We start from the raw sequence: 21178 nt of genomic DNA, 5'->3' as shown, positions 1-21178 counted from the left end.
ATTTACTTTTTAGTACTGCCTTGGCGGTTGGGATTGAGTTCTCGTAGTTAAGAATGGACTAATGAAGGAACTCAATATGGGCTGTGCCGAGGGTAAAGAAAAAGCCTCTGGGGAGAAAAGAAATTGATATGGAGGTGGGGTCACTGACAACATGCCTCCAGAAGGTCCATTGGGCAGGATGTTGTGGAATTGGAAAAATAGTACTTGTACAAGGGGAAACATTAGGAAAAAGATGATTAAATATTGTTGCTTTGTATGGACCAAGGAATACATTCTTCGTCCTGCCGTCTTCTGGCCAAAGTACAGGTCGGACAAAGACTGGGTTTGTATATATTTGAATTTATATGTCAACGGACAACAGTCAGGAGGAATCAGATTATGCTTCGCATCGGAAGGGCTAGTAGCTGAAGGGGTACTGAGGGTACACAATTATGGCCAGACATCCAGAAAAATATTCAAAAGATAGAGGGGTTGGAACGAGCAGCCTCTAGAGGAGTTGTTGTGGGAAGCTCAGAAAGTGTTTGTTGTATGGTGTGTGTGAGAGAGAGAGAGAGAGAGAGACAGAGAGAGAGAAAAATGAGCTGTATAGCTAATAGAAAATTTTACCCTTTGTGATTTGGTTTGAATGCACATTTGTTTGTTGGTGATTGAATGTTTGTGCTTTGTTCCCTGGAGCTTCAGATCCGGGACTGTTTTGAATCTGATTTCTATTATGGAAATTTAACATGATTTCTTTGAAGGTTAAGGATTTTACAGTGATTATGAAATAAGATGTTAACTCCTGTTCTTTTTCCAGGTCATGACTGCCTTACTATCAGTTTCTAACTAATCTCTTTTATCCTTACATAAAAGCCAACCTATTCGATTTCAAATCAGCTTAATACAGAGGAAAACAACATCATAACCTTTTTTTTGTGTTTTAGACTCATTTGTTTCCACTTAATTTTAAGATTGATGTGTTTCATTGGTGATTATGATGTGCCAGATGTAGCTTTATTCAGAAAATCCCCTCCCTCAATGACAATTGAAGTTTCAGTTTTAAAAAAATCCTATGGTTAAAATCTGTGACCTTAGATTCGGCCATTATTCATGCATTAGAAGTTTTTTTAAACTTGAATAGACAAATCCTTTTAAGGCAGCTCCGGTTATTTCATGAACTATAGCATTGTAATTGAGCAATGACTGGTCAGGACTACTTAAGGAAACTAGTTTTGGATTTAAATTAAAGATTAAAACTGGGTAATTATAGTGAATTTCAAAGTTGGGAACTGTATGCATTTTGCATTTTAAATATTAAATACTGAATAAATCAATTTATAATATATAAATATATTTACAAGTAAGATTCCAAAATGTATAGTTAGGAACAGGCTTTAAAGTTAGACAAGCATAAATTGATAAATTGGTTAAATAAGGTTAAAATGAAAATAAAGGCAAGGAGATCAACTACAGAATGATGCAACAAGAAGGATAACGCAGAAGAGTACAGTTTTTAAAATGTTTTAGTCACTTGTTGCGTTTCCACCCTGAATTACAGATGATTATTTTATTTATATAATATATAATTAATAATTAATATTTATAATAAATCAGTTGTATTAACCTGAATCAATATTAATTGGCAGGATTGCTTCACACTCTCTCAGTGACCTGTCATATTGATTCATAGCAAATTTAAAACATGACAGTATTAATTGATTGTTAATTAAAGAATGGAAAGCTACATTACTGGCCGGAGCATGTGCGGGCAATGGCAGCAACAGCCTTATTGGTATAGGAGAGTCGGAAACTTACTTTTGGGGGAGCCTTAATAGTCAGCACCCCACACCGGTATGGACCATACTAAATCAGAAAGCAGGACGATGGCTCACAGACTATAGGATTTTGAAATATGAGGCAACTTTAATAGAGAAGGATAACCTTGTGTTAGTCACAGACAGTTGCTTAAATCTAGCTGCATTCCTGTGGCGTGGAGAGGGGGAGGCCCCTGGTAATCCAGAACCCTGGTAATCCAGCCTTGATATTATTGAATATCAGACGAAAGTGCAGATGGGCTTAAGGGATATCCCGCTGCATGCGGGAGCTCGGTTGTTTATCGACGGGTCCTCCCAGATGATTGAGGGTAAAAGGCACAATGGATATGCTGTAGTAGACAGGATAGAGGGAAGCGTTATCGAGACTGAAAGACTGCCTAATGTGGTCAGCCCAAATTTGTGAACTCTGTGCCCAAGAGAGAGCTCTCAGAGCCTTAGAAGACAAGGAAGGAACAGTGTACACAGACTCCAAATATGCATTTGTAGTGGTACACACCTTCGGAAAGAAAGAGGACTAATAAGTAGTCGAGGAAAAGAACTCGCACATGAGGAATTGATAGAACGAGTACTAGAATCCCTGTTACTCCCGAGGGAAATAGCGATAGTTTATATAAATGGACATCAAAAGGGGAATGATCCGGAAGTAAGAGGAAATAGACTGGCCGATGAGGTAGCTAAAGAAGCGGCGCTGAATCCACAAGGAGTCGCAATATACTCCCTAATACCTGTAATTCCGGATCCTCAGGGTACCCCGTTGTTTACTGCAAAGGAGGAAAAGGAACTAAAAGACTTAAGGGTCGCAAAGACAGTGGTTGGGTGCTGGACATTACCCGACGGGAGGGAGATGTTGAATAAAATAATGATGCGAGAGATTATGGCTGTCCTACATCAGGGGAGTCACTGGGGAATGCAAGTAATGTGTGATTTAGTCTTAAGGAAATATAGTTACAAAGGGATGTATATGGTAGCCAAACAGATATGTGAGGGATGTATAAAATGCAGGAAAGTAAACAAGAAGGTGCTAAGGAAACAAGTCCCAGGAGGGAGAGAACCTGGGCTAAGACCATTCCACAGCATCCAGGTAGATTATACCAAATTACCCAGAGTGGGAAGACTGAGATAAATGTTGGTAATAGTTGATCATTTATCTGGATGGGTGGAGGCATATTGTCTGGCCACTGCCACCACAAGTGGGGTGTCCAAGATAATACTTGAACACATAGTTCCTAGATACGGGATAGTGGAGTGTATAGATTCAAATCAGGGAACTCTCTTTACTTCCAAGGTACTCCAGGGATCAATGAATGGGTTGGGGATCTCCTGGGAGTTCCACACCCCTTGGCACCCACCCTCATCAGGAAAGATTGAGAGAATGAGCCAGATACTCAAGAGGCAGTTATCTAAATTAATAATAGAAACCAGATTCCCTTGGACTACGTGATTACCTATAGCCCTCTTGTGAGTACAGACGGCCCCAAGGAAAGATATGGGGCTGTCCCCTTATGAGATATTGTTTGGCCTGCCCTACTTGGGAACAAATGGGGAATTGCCAATCCCAGAAACTAGAGATTTGTTCTTAAAGAAGTATATACAGGGCTTGTCCTCCTCTTTGTCTTTCCTCAGGAAACAAGGTTTATTGGTGCAGACTCCGTCCTTGAATTCACCGTTCATCCCAACCGGCCGGAAGTGAGACAGGAAGGGCATGAAATGTATGATAGCCCTGTACCAGGATGAGACTGCATGGAATGATAGGAACTGTACCTCCCTATCTCTGATGTTCCCTCCCTTTGAGAAGAAAGACTTAAAAGCCGCAGTCGGAAATTACACGTCGTGTGTATGTAGACAAGGTACAAATCGGTCCAGAGACTTGGGGAAGCTGAAATTATGTATAGAAATTGAGAATGTCACCAAAATGGACAAGGGAGGGAACTATTCAGCACTGAAGGTTCCCCGAGCGGATCTGTGGTGGTACTGTGGAGGCAAAATATTGAGACCCACCCTGCCTCCAGATTGGAGAGGGATATGTGCAATTGTACAATAAGCAATCCCATTCACCTTGGCATTTGAAAAGGAGAAGATAGCAACAAAAAGGGGGAGGAGTAGAAAATCATTATTAGACTCCTCTTTTATCTAGACTCTATAGGAGTTCCTAGAGGGTTGCCGGATGAGTACAAGGCTCGTAACCAGATTGCAGCAGGTTTTGAATCGGCTCTATTCTGGTGGGTAACAGTCAACAAGAATGTGGACTGGATAAACTATATTTTCTATAATCAGCAAAGATTCATCAATTACACTAGGAATGCAGTCAAAGGCATAGCAGAACAGCTTGGGGCAACATATGAGAGAAATGCAGAAAACAATAATTATTAAAAAAAAGGGGGGATTGTGAGAGGTGCTTGCGAAGGTTGTTGTTTCTGCAAAAATCACAAGGCTGAGTAATGAGGGGGAGTTGTATGTTAAGCTAGATATGCATGAACAAGTAGCTGCATCTTGCTTCTGCAAAAATTGCAAGGCGGAATCACGAGGGTGTAGACCAAGAAATAACTAACCGAAAAGGGAGGTGGTCGACTGGTAGGGACAGATGTATTGACATGACAGTTGCAATTGTCATGCACATAGGGAGTTAGTATGAACAAGATAACCAAATAAGACCCAGTGTTGTGTCAGCCAAAGTAATAAGACCCAGCTATCGGGGGTGGTTGCACACCAACAACAGGCCACAGACAGATGTGGTAAGCCAATTAGATTAGCAGCTGCACAGAGCAATACACCTATCAGATATGAAGTAAAAGGGGAGTGCTGAGAGACTCAACTGAACTGTATAAATTGTAATGTAACCGCCTGACCGAGGTGCCTACGTTGTGGTCACCCGGGCTTGCAAGAATGTACAAATAAAGACTGCTTCAGAATTTGACTCAGACTGAAATTATTGAACAGTGAGCTTCGTTTCTCACAGTAGAGGTTACCTTATTTGTTAATGAATTATCCCAAAGAGTTATTCAGCATGGAAACAGACCCTTTGATCCAACTCATCTGCTCCAACCGAACATCCCAATCTGACCTAGTCACATTTGCCAGCACGTGGCCCATATCCCTCTAAACCCTTCCTATTTATATATCCACCTAGATGCCTTTCAAAAGTTGTAATTGTACCTACCTCCACCACTTCTTCTGAAAGCTTGTTCTGCATGAAAAAAATACTCCCAGGTCCTTTCTTTTTTTATTTTTTTTTGTTAATCCCCACACTACCGCCTAAGTGCGGTAGTGCTTATTTTATATCTCCTGTTTATTTTTTTAATATATTATTTTTTTTAACCCCCACACTACCACCTAAGTGCGGTGGTGCTTATTTTCTCCCCAGCACCCATGGTGTGTGTGTGCAGGTGTGAGACACAGTGAGAGACACAAAGTGCACAAATCTTTATTCAAATTCCACCACCAGGAAGATAGAAAAACACCCGGGTGGCCAGTGACAAACACTGCCCTTCACATCAAAGGGCAGTGCTGTGTGATCAAAACAGTGAAGGGGAGGGTAGGGACTAAATCAAAATAGAGTTGGAGGGAGAAATGATGCACTCCATTCCCTGCGGTGCCCATCTCTCCCTGAACAACTCCAGGGTGTTGGTCGACACCGCGTGCTCCTTCTCCAAGGACCCCAGGTCCTTTCTAACTCATTTGCCTCTTAACTTAAATTGATGCCCACTCATTTGGACTGCCCCACCCTCGAAAAAAGACTTTGGCTATTCACCCTAGCCATGCCCCTCATGATTTTATGAATCTCTGTAAGGTCACCTCTCAGCCTCCGATGCTCCAGGAAAAAAGCTCCAGCCTATTCGGCCCCTCCCTATAACTCAAACCGTCCAATCCCAGCAACATTCTTCTAAGTCTTTTGTGCACCCTCTCAAGTTTAACGAATTGTTTCCTATAGAAGGGTAACCAGAATTGTACACTAAATTCCAAAAGTGGATTCACCGATGTCTTGTACAGCAGCAGAATGACATCCCAACTCAGTGTTCTGACTAATTAAGGCAAGACTGTTCAGTGTTTCGTTTGTACCTAATAGCTTTTGTATCTAGGGGTAATCTCCTTGTGTACATTTAAGGCTGAAATAGATTTTCGATCAGTAAGTGTATCAAGGGTTACTGGGAAAGAGCAACGGAATGGACGTGAGGAAGATGGATCGGATCAGACATAATCCTATTGAATGGTGGAGTAGGCTCAAGACTTATCCTGTTCCTATTTCTTATAGTGATTTATTTTGTTTTGTGACTTATTTCAGCTAAGAATACAGTATTACATATGTTCTGTACAATGTTTAACTATACATGGCTTTTTTCAATCAAAAACAATCTAGAAAAACCCAATTCAGGCTATTCACCCCATTTATTTATATGGGAAATAATGGTGCGCTTAGTGTTGAAATTTTACGAATTGCAACCCCAACTATTAAAGCGAGGACTGAAATGGGCTGAGGGATTGGAGCGAGCCTGCAGTACTGGAGTAAGCAGGAGAGGCGCTGTCTCTGGAGGCCTCCGCCTCGACGCCATATGTTGACGCTGCCACCGCCGCCCCCTCTTTCCGGCCGGTGCCGCTCCGCACGGTCACTGGGAGCCGCGTGTCCTGTTGTAGGTTCGAGAAATGCCGGCTCGACTCAGCCCTCAGCCCGAGGACCCGGAGCCCACGATGGAAGCCGAGTCTGTCAGCAGGAAATCACACAAGAAAAGCAAGGTGAGGGCAGCGGCGGCCTCCACGATACACCCGGTCTCCTGTGTAGGCCTAAGCCTCGGACTTGGAGTAGATTCTGTCCGGGAGAACCGCAGGCTCAGGGCCCTTTTTGTGTTCGGAAGCTGCTGGGGATGGAGGGACTGGGTGGGGTGGGGAAGTGAAGAGTGCGAACCTACTGGGCTCAGGGTCATCTTTCTGCTTCTCACCTCCTGTTGTTTAATTATAGAAAGAGAAGAGGAAACATTCCGAGAAAAGCGAGCACAAAAAGGCCAAGAACCGGGAGAATGGCGAGTTCGACGAAGGAGAAAGTGAACTTAAGCCTCCGAAAGCAAAGAAGCACAAGAGCGAGGATCATGAGGACAGGGATGCCAGTAGGAGCCGAAAGTCTGAGAAAAATGGGGTGGTGAGAGAATCCAAGCAGGAAACGGCCCCGCGCTCCAGCGATGATTCCAGTCAGTATTCCGAGGGGGAGATCGAGGAGGTGAGAATACCCACCTTCAGGAGTTAGCTCCACATTGGCTGGTTTACTGGCGCTGAGCATCCAGGATGGTTAACGGCCGCCTGCTCATTCGCCATCGTGACATATTTCACATCGGCAACGGTTCCTAGTGAACGGGCATCGTTTCCCCTGGTCCTGGAGGAACGCTTCTTATTTTTCCAGTGAACCATGAACATGTGACGTATTTCTGGGAAAAAGGGGGAGAGACGTTTCTCGTCCCCCTGGGGAAATGCCTCCCTCGCGTTCCCAAGTAAAAGGGGAAAGCTTACCCACGTTCCTCGGTGAGGGCGGGGAATTTCCGCGTAATCCTGGGGAAGTGGGGCCTTCCCGGGGTAACTGGGGGCTTCCTCGCCTTCCCGGATAAAGGGGTGAGCCGTTTCCACATTCCAGGGGGAGGGTGGGGGCGTCTTTTCAGCGTGCCTGGTGTAAAGGGCATTGGTGACCGGAGTTTCAAAAGTTGAATACGAAATACATTGAAAACCCTGATGAAGGCGGAGCTCCATGATAATTGGCACGATGGGTCAAGAGTTTGGATGAGGTGCTATTGGTAGGGATGTGGTGACATCTCGTAGAATACATTCAGCAGAACGCAGAAGCCTGTGGGCTCTCAGTTATTGAAGATGGCACTTATAAGCAACAGACTTTGATTTCATTAACGTTTCGCCTCTATTTTAAAAAAAAAACACTAGCCAAAGCTTTACTTGTCACAATATCCCAGCTGGAATCTTTGCTTTCACTCTACTCGTGCTAAGACCAGTCTCCATTTAACAGCCTTGTTTATTTTCATTTAAAGATTGGGTTCTAATAGTTTCGGGTAGATTGTGAGTTTTAGATTAGCAAATGTATCTCAACTGTGGGAGGTTTTATTTTGTATCCAGAATAACAAGTCAGAAAGTACAGTTTTTCAGTGAAAAATTTGTTTGAACTTGCCATCCACCTTCCTGATTGTTACTTCACAACCGGGTGCCATCTGATGACTTCATCTCATACCTTTTTAAGTTGCTGTCAGTCTTTATCCATGATGTGGAGGTGCCAGTTTTTTTGTTGGATTCTTTTTGCTACAAATTCTATATCTTATGATCCTGCTGCACAGCTACCTGACGAAGGAGCAGTGCTCCAAAAGCTACTGCTTCCAAATAAACCTGTTGAACTATAATCTGGTGTTGTGTGATTTTTAATCTCATCCATGTTGTGGAAGTGCTGGTTTTGAAATGGGTTGGACGAGGTCAAAAATCGCACAACACTAGGTTATGGTCCAACAGGTTTGTGTGAAAACACAAGCCTTCAGAGCTCACTTCTTCAAGAGCTTCATCTCTGGTCTGAATCCTTCATTCTGGTGAGAGGGATTTCTTTGCATTCAAGAATGTCACTGTTCAGTGAATTGGCGTCATTTCAATTCTTGGGGTGTCTTGTAGTAGCAAAGATTCTTCTTGGGGAAGTGCAGGGAAAGAGGTCTCTCACAGTAGATTCAATGCAGAGGACAGGCTAAAGATGAAGAGGAACTCTCAGGACATGGTGGGAGTTGAGGGATTTGAAATGAAACAAACTGCCCTGACCAAACCAGGGTACTCGGTCACCAATGTCCAGAATATCTTTTAACCTGCAATGGTGAAGTACTTGACATAGTTTTGATGTTTTATAGGAACTGACTCCAGAACAGAAAGAAGGAGCCTTTTCAAACTTCAGGATTTCTCAAGAAACGATTGAACTACTAAAGGGTGTGTGAGATTTTTTTTCCTTTGGAGATCGCGACACATCCCCATGGTGGTCTTTTGTAAGAGAGTTTCAGATTCAATGTTTTCCAACTGATGGGGGTATTTATATAGTCAACTGTTCAGTCTTTGTTTTTCAATAGATTTTTACTGCCTGGAGTCCCTGTTCTTGATAGTTTCAGAGATGTTATTCAAAAGGCACGAGGATGTGAAATTTGGCCTTCTCTCTGTCCCATATTTGTGTGCTCACTGAAGTTGGGTTTTTCACTGTCCACTATTTGACAGTGTCTCTGAAGCTTATTCATCAGCTGGGATTTGGTATCTGACCCCAATGTTGCTATTGCCAGATTTCTTTTTAATTGAGAACTCATGGGGTCCCTTGGTGATTTCTTTCTCTGCTGTATGGTCAACAGCACTTTCAAATGGCGGATGAAGCCTCTTGGTCAGGTTCAATTTGTTCTTTTTCCAGGTATTACTTTTTATTCACTAGTCTGATAATTTATTCCCAATTCCACTGATTCAGAGTTTTGGAACGAGTTGGTAGTACAGTACGTAGGAACCTCGATTATCTGGCATTCGATTATCCGGCAAGATCGCAAGGCCTTGATGCTCGGCTAAACTATGTTATCTGTCATTCACTTATCCGGAATTCACTTAACCAAACGAAATACTGCTTGTCAATGTCCTTCGGATAATCGAGGTTCCTTGGTAATTAGCTTTTATCAGTGCAGGATATCTATTGTGCCCAGATCTTCTGAAGTTTCATGTGCATGCCTGGCGGTGACGGTTATAAAGAATTGCCCGTGCAGCAAGAACAGGGATTCCAGGCAGTAAAAATCTATTGAAAAACAAAGACTGAACAGTTGACTATATAAATACCCCCATCAGCATGGGGTAAATGGCACTAGCAATGTTGGGATTTTACCTTTAAGCATTTCATGGGCACGTGCAGTTTTGACTGATCTGTTTGCATGCTTTGCTTAGGAAACACTGTTAAAATCAAGTAATGAATGATGCAAGGGTGGTGTTATAGTCTTGATGATTGCGAGAATATAGTTTCAGGGCATTGTGCGTGTGTAATAGAGGGATTCAGCTGAGGCAATATTGCTGGAGTTGGGTATTTTAATTTTCTAGGAGAAAGTGAGGACTGCAGTTGCTGGAGTTCAGAGCTGAAAATGTGTTGCTGGAAAAGTGCAGCAGGTCAGGCAGCATCCAAGGAGCAGGAGAATGGGTGTTTCGGGCATGAGCCCTTCTTCAGGAAGAAGGGCTCATGCCCAAAATGTCGATTCTCCTGCTCCTTGGATGCTGCCTGACGTGCTGAGCTTTTCCAGCAACACATTTTCAGCTACTTTAATTTTCTATCGACTTGGAGAAGCCAAATAGCTCAAATAAAATCCTAGAGCTTTACAGCACAGAGGAGCCCATTGGCCAAAAGTGCCTGCATAAACATTTTGATAGAAGTGCCATTTCAATCCTATTCCCTTTCTCTTTTCCTGGAGTTCTGCAGTCTTTTTCCACTTGGTGTAAGTGTCCATTCCCATTTAAAAGTCTCTATTTTAGCTACCTTCACCACTCTTTCAGGCAATGTATTCCAGATCATAGTTCATGAACATAATATTGTTAGACAAGATATAATGGTAATTTTACTGAATGAGTTATCCAGAACTTCAGGCTGACTTTTTTTTTGTACCTTTTAATTTGTCTGAAGCTTCTTACTCAGGGTATTGCAAGAAGCTGTTTCTTCAGATGAAGGACTGCACAGCAACAGCAGTATAATGTGGAAACTGTTAGGGCTGTTTCGTGTGGTGGTAGTGTCCCTACCTTTGATGACAAGAGGCCCTGCTTGAAGTTCTACCGCTGCTGAGGTGTAATACCATCTCTGAACAGGCTAATTAGAAAATGCCTGTAACCTGGAAATTTGAGCTGGGCCAGTGAGTGTTGATGTCAAGGAGCACTTCTTTTCATACACGGGGTCATGGAAAACAGAACCCGCGCTGCCCAGATGACTGAGGTTAAATTGACAACTTCAGAGCTTGAGGATGGCAGATGTCTATTAGGTAAGGGTGTAAAGGACATGGGGAAAAAGGCAAATAAAGACCATCAGAACCCAGATCTCCATTGATCTAATAAAGTGACCTCCTCCAGATATAAGGGGCTCAGGTTGTAAGTTAGCTCTCTGAGCTGGTAGGTTTGTTTTCAAACGTTTTGTCACCATGCTAAGTAACATCAGTGAGTCTCAGTGTAGCTGGTGTTCTGTTCCGATATCTATTTACCATATACTCTCAAGTAATAGTTGAATTTTTTTGACTACTTTTTTTAAGGTTGGATTTATGGGGTCAACTGTTACATGGATACTACTTTTGAGGGGCTGAAATTCATGTTCATCAAAATTCATGCTGTATCATTAGTAGAGTCTAAAGAAAGAAAACAAATTATGATAATTTTGAAAACCCAGAGTGGAGCAAAGCAGCAAGCAAACTGGAAGACCAGGAGCAGAGCGGAACAACCAGCAGACTGGAAAGCTGGAGTGGGACGTGAAGGCCGGCACACTGACTCAAACATTGATTCCTTTTCTGTGAAGAACTAGGGTCAACTTTTACGTGAAATATGAAAAATTCCAGGTTATTGGCAAAAGTAGGGTGTCAACTTTTATGAGATTGACTATTATCCATGTGTTTTCAGTTTGGGACTTGACCTGTTAAGGTGGGTGCCAAGGGGTTAGATAGTCTGGTAGTCATGGTAGCCCACAAATCTACCAACACGCTGAAACAACTACTGATAAACCTAAAGGACCCTGTACCAACAACCAGCAAAACTAATGTCTTTTACGAAATACCCTGCAAGGACTTTAACAAACTACATCCGACAGACAGGCAGAAAACTAGCCATCAGGTTACATGAACACCAGCTAGCCACCAAAATGCAGGTCCCACCATCACTAGCATCCTTACATACAGATGAAGGAGGACACCACTTCAGCTAGGACAACATATCCGTCCTAGGACAGGCTAAACATGCACGGGAATTCCTAGAGGCCTGCCATTCAAACTGGAACTCCATCAATAAATATGTCGATTTTTGACTCCATTCACCAACCTCTGAGGAAAAAAAAACAGAAATGATATCACCCACCTTCAAAGACCAAGACACATAAACAGAAAACGGGACAGAACACCAGTGCTTCGCCGGAGGCTCACTGATGATGTTGGGGATGTGTAACCTAGCCTGGCGATGAAATATCTTGAGAACAAACCTATTAGCTCAGCGAGCAAACGTACAACTTGAACCTCAACCTGAGCTGCACAGCTTCTCAAAAACCGCATTCAAGTTTCTGAATGAATTCCTGTTACTAATGTATCTTCCCACCAGTGACATAATATTGTAAACAGTCAACTCTTTACATTGCAGGGGCTCTCTGACTTATAAGCATCTGACTTATGAATACTTACAAATGTGATCCTTTATAGGGGTGTAATTTTAAAGTTACACAATATAAACATTTTGTATGCTTATAAAAGCTACCTTATATTGTATTGTGTTCTGACTTGTGTACAGATTGGCATGTGAACAGCCTGTTTGCAACCTGGGACTGCCTGTATCCAAAATTTCTTTGGTAAGCAACAGCCAGACTATAAAATAGATTTGCATGAGATATAACGTTAGGCTCAGGGTGAGGAAGAGTTAAGCGAGATTACTTCCTGCAGTGCAGGCGGTTTCCAAGCTAATTGGTTTTTGCACTATATGAGCACTTGCAACCAGTATTTTTGGGAGAGGTGGGTCAGACTTTGTTGTGGAAGGCTAAGCCTGCTTTAAGCACAATGGAATCCCTTGTATCCTTTGTTTTGCCAATTTTGAAATGTTTTGAATTTGTTGCATTCTTCTTGTTCACTCTGCAGAACGGGGAGTGACCTACTTGTTTCCAATACAAGCACGGACATTCAACTACATCTATGATGGGGATGACTGTGTGGCTCAGGCCAGGACTGGCACTGGCAAAACTTTCTCCTTTGCAATTCCTTTGGTGGAAAAGCTGCAGTCAGAGGCTGTTGACCGGAGGAGAAATCGTCCTCCCAAGGTAAAGTAATCTGCAGTCAGTTGCTGGGGTGTAAGATTGAAAGGCAGCATTAGTTCCTCTGTGCACTGTACTGCTGTGCATGTGGTGAACACTGGGGTATAAACTCACTGGGCTCAGGTTTGGAAAGTGACGCTCAGCGTGAGGAATGTTGGCGCTATTCAGAGCCTCACTCAGCAGGTCACGCATCTGGGCTGAGAATTTCTTGCACGCCTTTTCAGTGAAGGGCAGTATGGTTTGATCTCCAGCACCCCCACCCCTGTTAAGTGTATTTTGTAACGATTTCTAGTGTTCACATCAACAAAGGTAAAAATCTAAGTGGTCTCCTGTGACTACAAAGGGATTTTTATCAAATGGATCAATGGGCTGAAAAATGGCAGATGGAGTTCAATAGACAATAGGCCATTCTGCCCTTCGAGCCAGAACCACCATTCATTATGATCATGGCTAATCGTCCTCAATCAGTATCCAGTTCCTGCCTTATCCCCATAACCCTTGATTCCACTATCCTTAAGGGCTCTATCCAACTCTTTCTTGAAAGTATCCAGACACCTGACCTCCACAGCCTTCTGGGGCAGAGCATTCCATACACCCACCACTCTCTGCATGAAGAAGTTTCTCCTCAACTCTGTTTTAAGTGGCCTACCCCTTATTTTTAAACTGTGTCCTCTGGTTCGGGACTCGCCCATCAGCAGAAACATGCTTCCTGTCTCCAGAGTGTCCAATCCTTTAATAATCTTATACATCTCAATCAGATCCCCTTCTAAACTCAAGCGTATACAAGCCCAGCATGTATCAATCTGGATAAATGTGAGGCACTGCATTATGGTACAACAAAGAGGGGCTGGACTTGCACAATTAATGTTGGGGCCTTGGGTAGTAGAACAGAGGGACTGAGGCATTTAGGTACATTATTCTTTGAAGTTTGTGTCACAGATAAACAGGGTGGTTAAAAAGGCATTTAACATACTTGCCTTCATTGCTAAATCGTTTGAGTATAGGAATTGAGAAGTCATGTTGAGATTGTGCAGGACATTGAGGCCTCTTCTGGAACACTCTGTCCAGTTCTGGTCACCCAGTTATAAGAAGGATATCGTTTAGCTAAAAAGGGTTCAGAAGAGATTTATCAAAATGTCAATTATGCAAGGTTTGATCATAAAGATAGGCTGGGACAATTTTTTCACTGGAGTTTAGAAGATTGATGATCTTACAGAAGTTTATAAAAACATGAGGATGTAGATAAGGTTAATGGTTGGTGTCTTTTCCCTCTGGTGGGGATTTCAAGATTGGGGGCATATTTTTAAGGTGAGAGATTTTAAAAAATAAGCGAGAGGCATGTTTTTTGCACAGAGGGTGGTTTACATGTGGAATGAACTTCCTGAAGAAGTAGTGAATACAGGTACAGTTACAATATTTAAAATACATTTGGTTAAGTACATTAATACAAAAGTTTTGGAGGGATGTGGGCCAAATGCAGGTGGAATTAAATTAGTTTGGGATTATGTTCAGCATGGACTGATTGGACTAAAGGGTCTGTTTTTATGCTGCATGACTCTGACTGTAAGGGCTCTTCAACTGGAGTGGCTGACTATACCACCATCACTGAGTGTGCTGATGTTTGAAGATTGACTACCTAGTCTGAAGTTTGAGGGTCTGCCAGTGGCTGTGGAATGCATCCCTTCTTAATCCCCTGCCAAATTTACCGACAGATTCTTAATGACTGGCTGGGATGCCCAATCTTGTATTATCAGACTGTGGTAGAGTTGCCACTTCAAATTGACTTATCAATGGGGATGGTGCACGAAGTTCTTCCTAACTAGTGAGTTGATCTTGCAAATTCATGATCTCTCTTACTGGTACAAATCATTCACTACAGTTTTTTAATTCTTTCTCCAATTTATGTTGATTCCCACTTTTTGTTTGGGGTAGGGATGGGGTTCCTGAGTAGTCAGTTGAGATCCCTGTGGGGACTCTTCAGGTATTGGAGTGGGTATTGAAGGCACTTTTTTGTTTCACTGCCGTTAGTTTTCACATTACTTAACACTTGGATACAGAACTGACTCAAAGGTAGAAAACAGAAGGTAGTGGTGGAGAGTTGGTTTTCAGACTGGAGGTCTGTGACCAGTGGTGTGCCACAAGAATTTAAAAGGGACCTGAGGGGCAACTTTTTCATGCAGGGGGTGGTGCGTGTATGGAACGAACTGCCAGAGGAAATGGTCAACTGGTACAATTATAATATTTAAAAGTCATCTGGATGGGTCTGTGAATCAGAAAAGTTTAGATGGGACTATATCAATTTAGGAGAAAGTGAGGTCTGCAGATGCTGGAGATCAAAGTTGAAACTTTATTGCTGGAACAGCACAGCAGGTCAGGCAGCATCCAGGGAACAGGAGATTCGACGTTTCGGGCACAGGCCCTTCTTCAGGAAAGAAGAAGGGCCTGTGCCCGAAACGTCGAATCTCCTGTTCCCTGGATGCTGCCTGACCTGTGCTGTTCCAGCAATAAAGTTTCAACTATATCAATTTAGGATACCTGGTCAGCATGGACGAGTCAGATCGAAGAGTCTGTTTCTGTGCTGTATAACTCTATTACTTTCTTTCCTAGGTCCTTGTGCTCACTCCAACAAGGGAACTGGCAATCCAAGTCGCGAAAGACTTCAAGGATGTAACCAAGAAGCTCAGCGTCTCTTGTTTTTATGGTGGAACAGCATACGCTGGGCAAAGTGAGTGTTTGGTATTCAAAGTATTGCTTCCGTTGTTTAACAATTGGTAAGATACATCTTGCTCTCCTGTGAGCTGTGTTGGTGTGCAGATTGTTAACATTGATGCTGGTGGGCAAATTTTCCATTTAAACCCTTCTGCAAAGCCAACCAGTGAAGGAATAGAGCTGCAACAACTATAAGCTATTCTTGTGTTGTGCATTTAACAGGCTTTTTCATAAGAACATTCTCAAACAATTTAAAATCTATAAGCATGAAGGGCATTTTGACATAAGCAATAACTTCCAGGAAGGAAGTCTTTGGGAATTTTTTAAAGGAGAAAAGAGAGACAGAGAGGAACAAGAGAAAACCATTTAGCTTCTTGAGCCTGTCATATCATTCAGTGAGATCATGGCTGATCTGCTGTCATTATTTTTGTTTTTTTGCCTTATTTGCACCAGTTGCTATTTATAAGGTAGTGTCCCAAACTTCTGCAACTGTTTCTGTGCAAAAGGATTTCCTAATTTCACTTCGAGTTTGAGCGCTGATTTCTACTTTTGGCTCTAGAGTCCCTAAACTGCTAGAATATTTCAGGTCTGAAACTCAAAACTAAACACAGCAAGTCCAAGTGTGGTCTAACCAGGTCTTTGTATACATGAAGCACAACTTCTGTATCTTTTTAAATGTAAATGCTAGTAATACGTTCCACCCCTAAGTCACTTTCAACACCACTGTTTCTGGCATTTTTCCATTTCAAAACGCTCCCATTTTATTCTTTTAGTCCAAAGGTCTATTTTCAGACATTTCAATCCATTTACTACAGTTTTGTCCACTCCCTTAAGGGGCCAATGTTTCACAAAATGTTATGATTCTCTCTGCAATGCTGTCTCTTTATATCATTGGCAAATTTGGATAGGATCTTCTATCCTGTCATTCAACCATTGCAAGTTTGATGGTCCCAATGGCCTTTAGCACTGTAGGTTTTCTGTGACCTAGGTAATAGGTGAATAATTGAAACCAAAAACACTGAAGGGAAGCTTGCCAGTTAGTGTCTCTGTCACTCACCCATTTTCCTGACCAGGCCATCTTCAATTTTGTTAGCTTCACCTTGAAGTCAGTCTCTTATGAGGGACTTCAGAAACTTCATCCTTAGTTGTTAGAGATATCCAACTTTTCACATCTATCTGTGTTAATATATCCCTCCTGCAACACCAGTCATCTTTTATATGGAATTTTATCAAATGCTGTCTGGAAATCCAAATATACTATATGGGCAAGATGAACTTGTAGAGGGCATGAGGGGAGATTGGAGAGAAACAAGAGAAAACTCTAAAGTTGAATGTGGCAGTGCAGTAGGGAAAAGATGCCAAGAAGTGTATTTCCATTCCACAATTATCCTGAAAATTGAATTGTTTTAAGATGGTTACAAGAATCAGTAATGCTTTATGTGGTCCAGCTGTTTGTGGTAGCCTGTTGCTGAGCTAGTTGTTCACTATAATGTGACCAAGTGGAAGAATGGATTGTGAGTTGGCTTCGTAAAAGAAAGCAGAGAGGGAGTAAAGGCCAGTGTTCAGAGTGACAGAAGATGGGAAGTGGTGTTTCACAGGGATCAGTGCTGAGATCACTGCTGTTCATAAATTCCAAATGGATGATATTTTGAAATTTGTGGATGACACCAAATCGTGGGGTAGGCAAGGAAGAATGGCCAACACTGAGATGGACTGCAAAATGTAGCAGAACACAAATGAGCTTGTCAATAAGCAAATAACTCGGATGTGAAATTTAATGTGTGCGGTTACACATTTTGGTAGGAGGAATAGGGAGGTCACTTACTACTTGAAAGTTACCAGTCTAAGTGGGATAGAGAAACAGAGGTAAAAATACATTAATCTCTAAATAGTTTACCAAATAGGATAACGAGGCAGAACTCATGCTGGGCTTTATTTCTAGAGGGGTATAATTTAAAAATAATCAAGTGATACTAAACCTGTAATGAAGATTACATGTTTACACTGTATTTTGGATTACACTGCACTGAGAACACTGTGTGCACTTCTGAGCACATTATTATTGAAAAGGTTATAGAGAAGGGGATGCAGAGATGATTTACAAAAATGATGCCCAAAATGTGTGGGTTTACACACAGGATTTTCAGACCAGGCCTCTTGCACATCTTTGGATTGTGAGAGGAAACAGAGGTTCGGGATGACCTAAGAGTGGTCTTTAAAATTCTGGAAAGTTTGGGTCGACATGACACAGAGAGAACGGTTATTCTTGTGGGAAAGAGCATTGCTAGAGGCCCATCATAAGATAGCCATCAAGCAATTCAATTTGGAAACTCTGAAGAAACCTCTCTATCCAGGGATTGGTGAGAATGTGGAACTTACCAACATGGAATTTTGATGGCATGAATGCTATCAATGTATTTAAACGGAAGTTAAATGAGCGCATCTAGCTGAGGTATGTAAGTTGTTAAATAGGACTGACAAGGTAGATGTAGAGCAGATGTTTTATCCTGTGTGGCAATCTAGAACAAGAGGTTTCAGGTTAAATAAGATGAGAAGAAGTCACTTCTCTCAAAGGGTCATCAATCTGTGGAATTCGTTGTCCTAGAATGTGACACTAGGGACACTCAGTAAATTTGGGGAGGAGAAACTTTTTTTAAATTTAGTGATGGGTTGAAGGGTTACGGAGAGTGGGCAGGAAAGTGGAGTTGAGGCCGAGATGAGATCAGCCTTAATCATTAAATGGCAGAGCAGGATTGAGGGCTGAATTACCTATTCCTGTTCCTGTTCCTATTTCCTATGTATGTGAAAGAAATAGATGGTCATAATGGTAGAGTTATGTGAAAAATTAAGGGAAGAAACTTGAATGGAGTATCAGCATCAACATGGATTGATGAGCTAGATGGCCTGTTACTGTGGTTTTTTAGTTTTTGTAAAATTTGGATGCCTTGAACTTAAAAGGAGTAAAGCTGAGGATTATATGGGATAACAGGTGAGACCAAGGAATTGTTTTATTGGTGACTAAGGTTTCAAGAGGAAAAATGAGGAGATAGTCATACACGAAACAGATCCTTTGGTCTAACTTGGCTGACCAGCCCTATTTGCCAGCATTTGGCCCATTTCACTCCAAACCCTTCCTATTTAAATACTCATCCAGATATCTTTTAAATGTTATAATTGTACCCACCTCTATCACTTCCTGTTGCAGCTCATTCCCCTCTGTGAAAAAGGTACCCCTTTGATCTTTCTTTATATCTTTCCCCTCTTAACTAGACCTATTCTCTCTAGTTTTGGACTCCCCCACCCCAGGAAAAAAGCCTTGCCTATTCACCCTATCCATGGCCCTCATGATATTATGAACCTCGAAGGCCACCCTCAGCCTTCAACTTTCCAGGAAAAATAGCCCCAGCCGGTTCAGCATCTTTCTGTGTCTCAAACCCGCCACCCCCCAGTTCCATCCTTGTTAATCTCTTGTGCATCTTCTCAAGTTTAACAATGTAATCCCTATAGAAGGACGATCATATGATTGATTAAGCAAGCCAGTTATTGCAAAACTCTTAAGTGGAAGACCTGTGGCTAGAATGCTGCAATGTTCTAAGTGTAAATGAATTGGGAGAGAGCTTTCTCCAAGCCAAATAGAGAAGGAAGTGGGATTGCGTCTGGTATGGAGAAGAGCTGGAAAAGAGCAAGATGGTGGCCCAAAAATGTGGGGAAGTTTACATGGAGAGAGAGATTGTATGTGCGGAGGAGGAGGATGAAGTCAAGTGAGAGAAGGGAATGAATTGAGATGCAGGTTCTAATCACTGTGATTACCTGTTTGCTGCAGAGCCTGAGGGAGGAAAACACTGACGATGTCTTGGTGATGCATGTTTCTGTACACTGGGAAAGGTCGGTCAAAAACAAGAATTCTGAATGAGAGTGGAGAGGGCTGCAAAAGAAAGGGAGGATCCTGAGAGGTAGAGAGAGAAATGAAATTGTGGCTTGATGTTCAGGATCAAACCACTACCACAATGGTCTTCAGTGGCATACAGGATAACCATAATTTAGTGTGGAGCAGCTATTTCACCTCCAACCCCCTTGGGCATGTGCCGTCACAACCAACTGACTTGCCAAGGGCAAGGGTGAATAGGCAATGAGAACTGACCCGCTGACAGAACCCACTGGGAGCAGTGGGAGCGCTGAGTTAATGGAGAGACAACTACTGGGGTTAAGCCCAAGTAGGCACGCTAGAAGGACAATTCATCAAATACATGGCAAGTGACAGTACAGCACCTCTTTAAACCTCCGCTGTATGACTCTGATGAAAATTCTACTAGCTGTGCTAACATACCAACTGTAGCATGGGATGTATCCAAAGTAAAACATCCTGAACACTGTCCCATCAAACATCCAGGGGCAGACACAGCACATGTTAGATATCAAGTTTCTCCCAATCACCAAAACACAGTACTATACTACTGGCCTGACCTATTTATAGTAGTAACATTGATTCCTCAAAACAAGCAGGCAGGAGTTAGTGTCTCAAAAGCCAGGACTGGAAATTACTTCTGCCCTGGTAGAGACTGGCCATTTTGACTGTAATGGCTTATTCATTTTTTCATGGGATGTTGGTATCACTGGTGAGGCCAGTATTATTTACTGTCCCTAATTGCTCTTGAGAAGATAGTGAAGAGCAGCCACCTTGAATCACGGCACTCCATCTGGTGCAGGTAAACCCAGGTTGCTATTTGGAAGTCACTTTATGTAACTGAAAACCTCTCAACTTTCTTAGTCCATGTGAAATAATGGGTACTGTTTCATGATTAACCTGACTGTGAGAGGAATGTTTCTGGCCTAGTTATGGATGGGATGTGCAAACTGAGTTAAGGGTTGAATTATCTTTTAGTGGACAGCATTCGGAATGGCATTGATATTTTGGTGGGGACGCCTGGAAGGATCAGGGACCATCTACAGAACATGAAAATCGACCTGTCTAAACTGAAGCATGTGGTCCTGGATGAAGTGGACCAAATGTTGGACATGGGCTTTGCTGAACAGGTGGAAGACATTCTGAAAGTTGCATACAAAAAAGGTGAGTCTTTCTGTGTTTTGGCCTCTGATGATTGTGTTCATGTTTGCTTTTGAAGAGGTATGCTATCCTTAAACAACCTGAGCCTGAACCATTGATAAGAGAGAAAATGTTATGTAGCCAACTGTTATGGATCAGGCCAGACCCCCTCAAAACATTTCAAATAGCTCAGACCCTCACTTTGCCCATTGTTTTAGGCAGGTGTACAGTGGTTATTGCAGCTGTACAACCATTCTGCTTTAAACAAAACAATTTATTTGCCAGATTATCAAATGAAACACAAACAAAAGAGAACAGAATACAGAGTAACGTAGCTGAAAATGTGTCACTGGAAAAGCGCAGCAGGTCAGGCAGCATCCAAGGAGCAGGAGAATCGACGTTTCGGGCATGAGCCCTTCTTCAGGAACGGCTCTGAAGAAGGGCTCATGCCCGAAACGTCGATTCTCCTGCTCCTTAGATGCTGCCTGACCTGCTGCGCTTCTCCAGCAACAACATTTTCAGCTCTGATCTCCAGCATCTGCAGTCCTCACTTTCTCCTAGAGTAATGTAACCTATCCAACAACCCAACAGACTCTCCCAACTTTT

General features: G+C 42.4%; 1 protein-coding gene across 1 annotated transcript in view; it reads left to right on the top strand.

The window, feature by feature from the left end:
- Positions 1-6383: 6383 nt before the first annotated feature.
- ddx21 (DEAD (Asp-Glu-Ala-Asp) box helicase 21) overlaps positions 6384-21178 on the top strand; it is a 33792-nt gene continuing 18997 nt past the window's right edge. Inside the window, exons 1-6 of the mRNA XM_043683140.2 lie at positions 6384-6542; positions 6766-7020; positions 8681-8756; positions 12647-12825; positions 15427-15544; positions 20411-20596. Of these exons, the coding sequence (XP_043539075.1) occupies positions 6453-6542; positions 6766-7020; positions 8681-8756; positions 12647-12825; positions 15427-15544; positions 20411-20596 (904 nt within the window). The 5' untranslated portion in view covers positions 6384-6452. The remainder of the gene's footprint in view (positions 6543-6765; positions 7021-8680; positions 8757-12646; positions 12826-15426; positions 15545-20410; positions 20597-21178) is intronic.

Source organism: Chiloscyllium plagiosum, unplaced genomic scaffold, assembly GCF_037043375.1.
Source record: "Chiloscyllium plagiosum isolate Xiang-an unplaced genomic scaffold, Cpla_swu_hap1 HiC_scaffold_22, whole genome shotgun sequence".
Lineage (NCBI taxonomy): Eukaryota > Metazoa > Chordata > Chondrichthyes > Orectolobiformes > Hemiscylliidae > Chiloscyllium > Chiloscyllium plagiosum.
The sequence above is the reverse complement of the archived record's forward strand: the minus strand, read 5'-3'. Positions and strand labels throughout refer to the sequence as shown.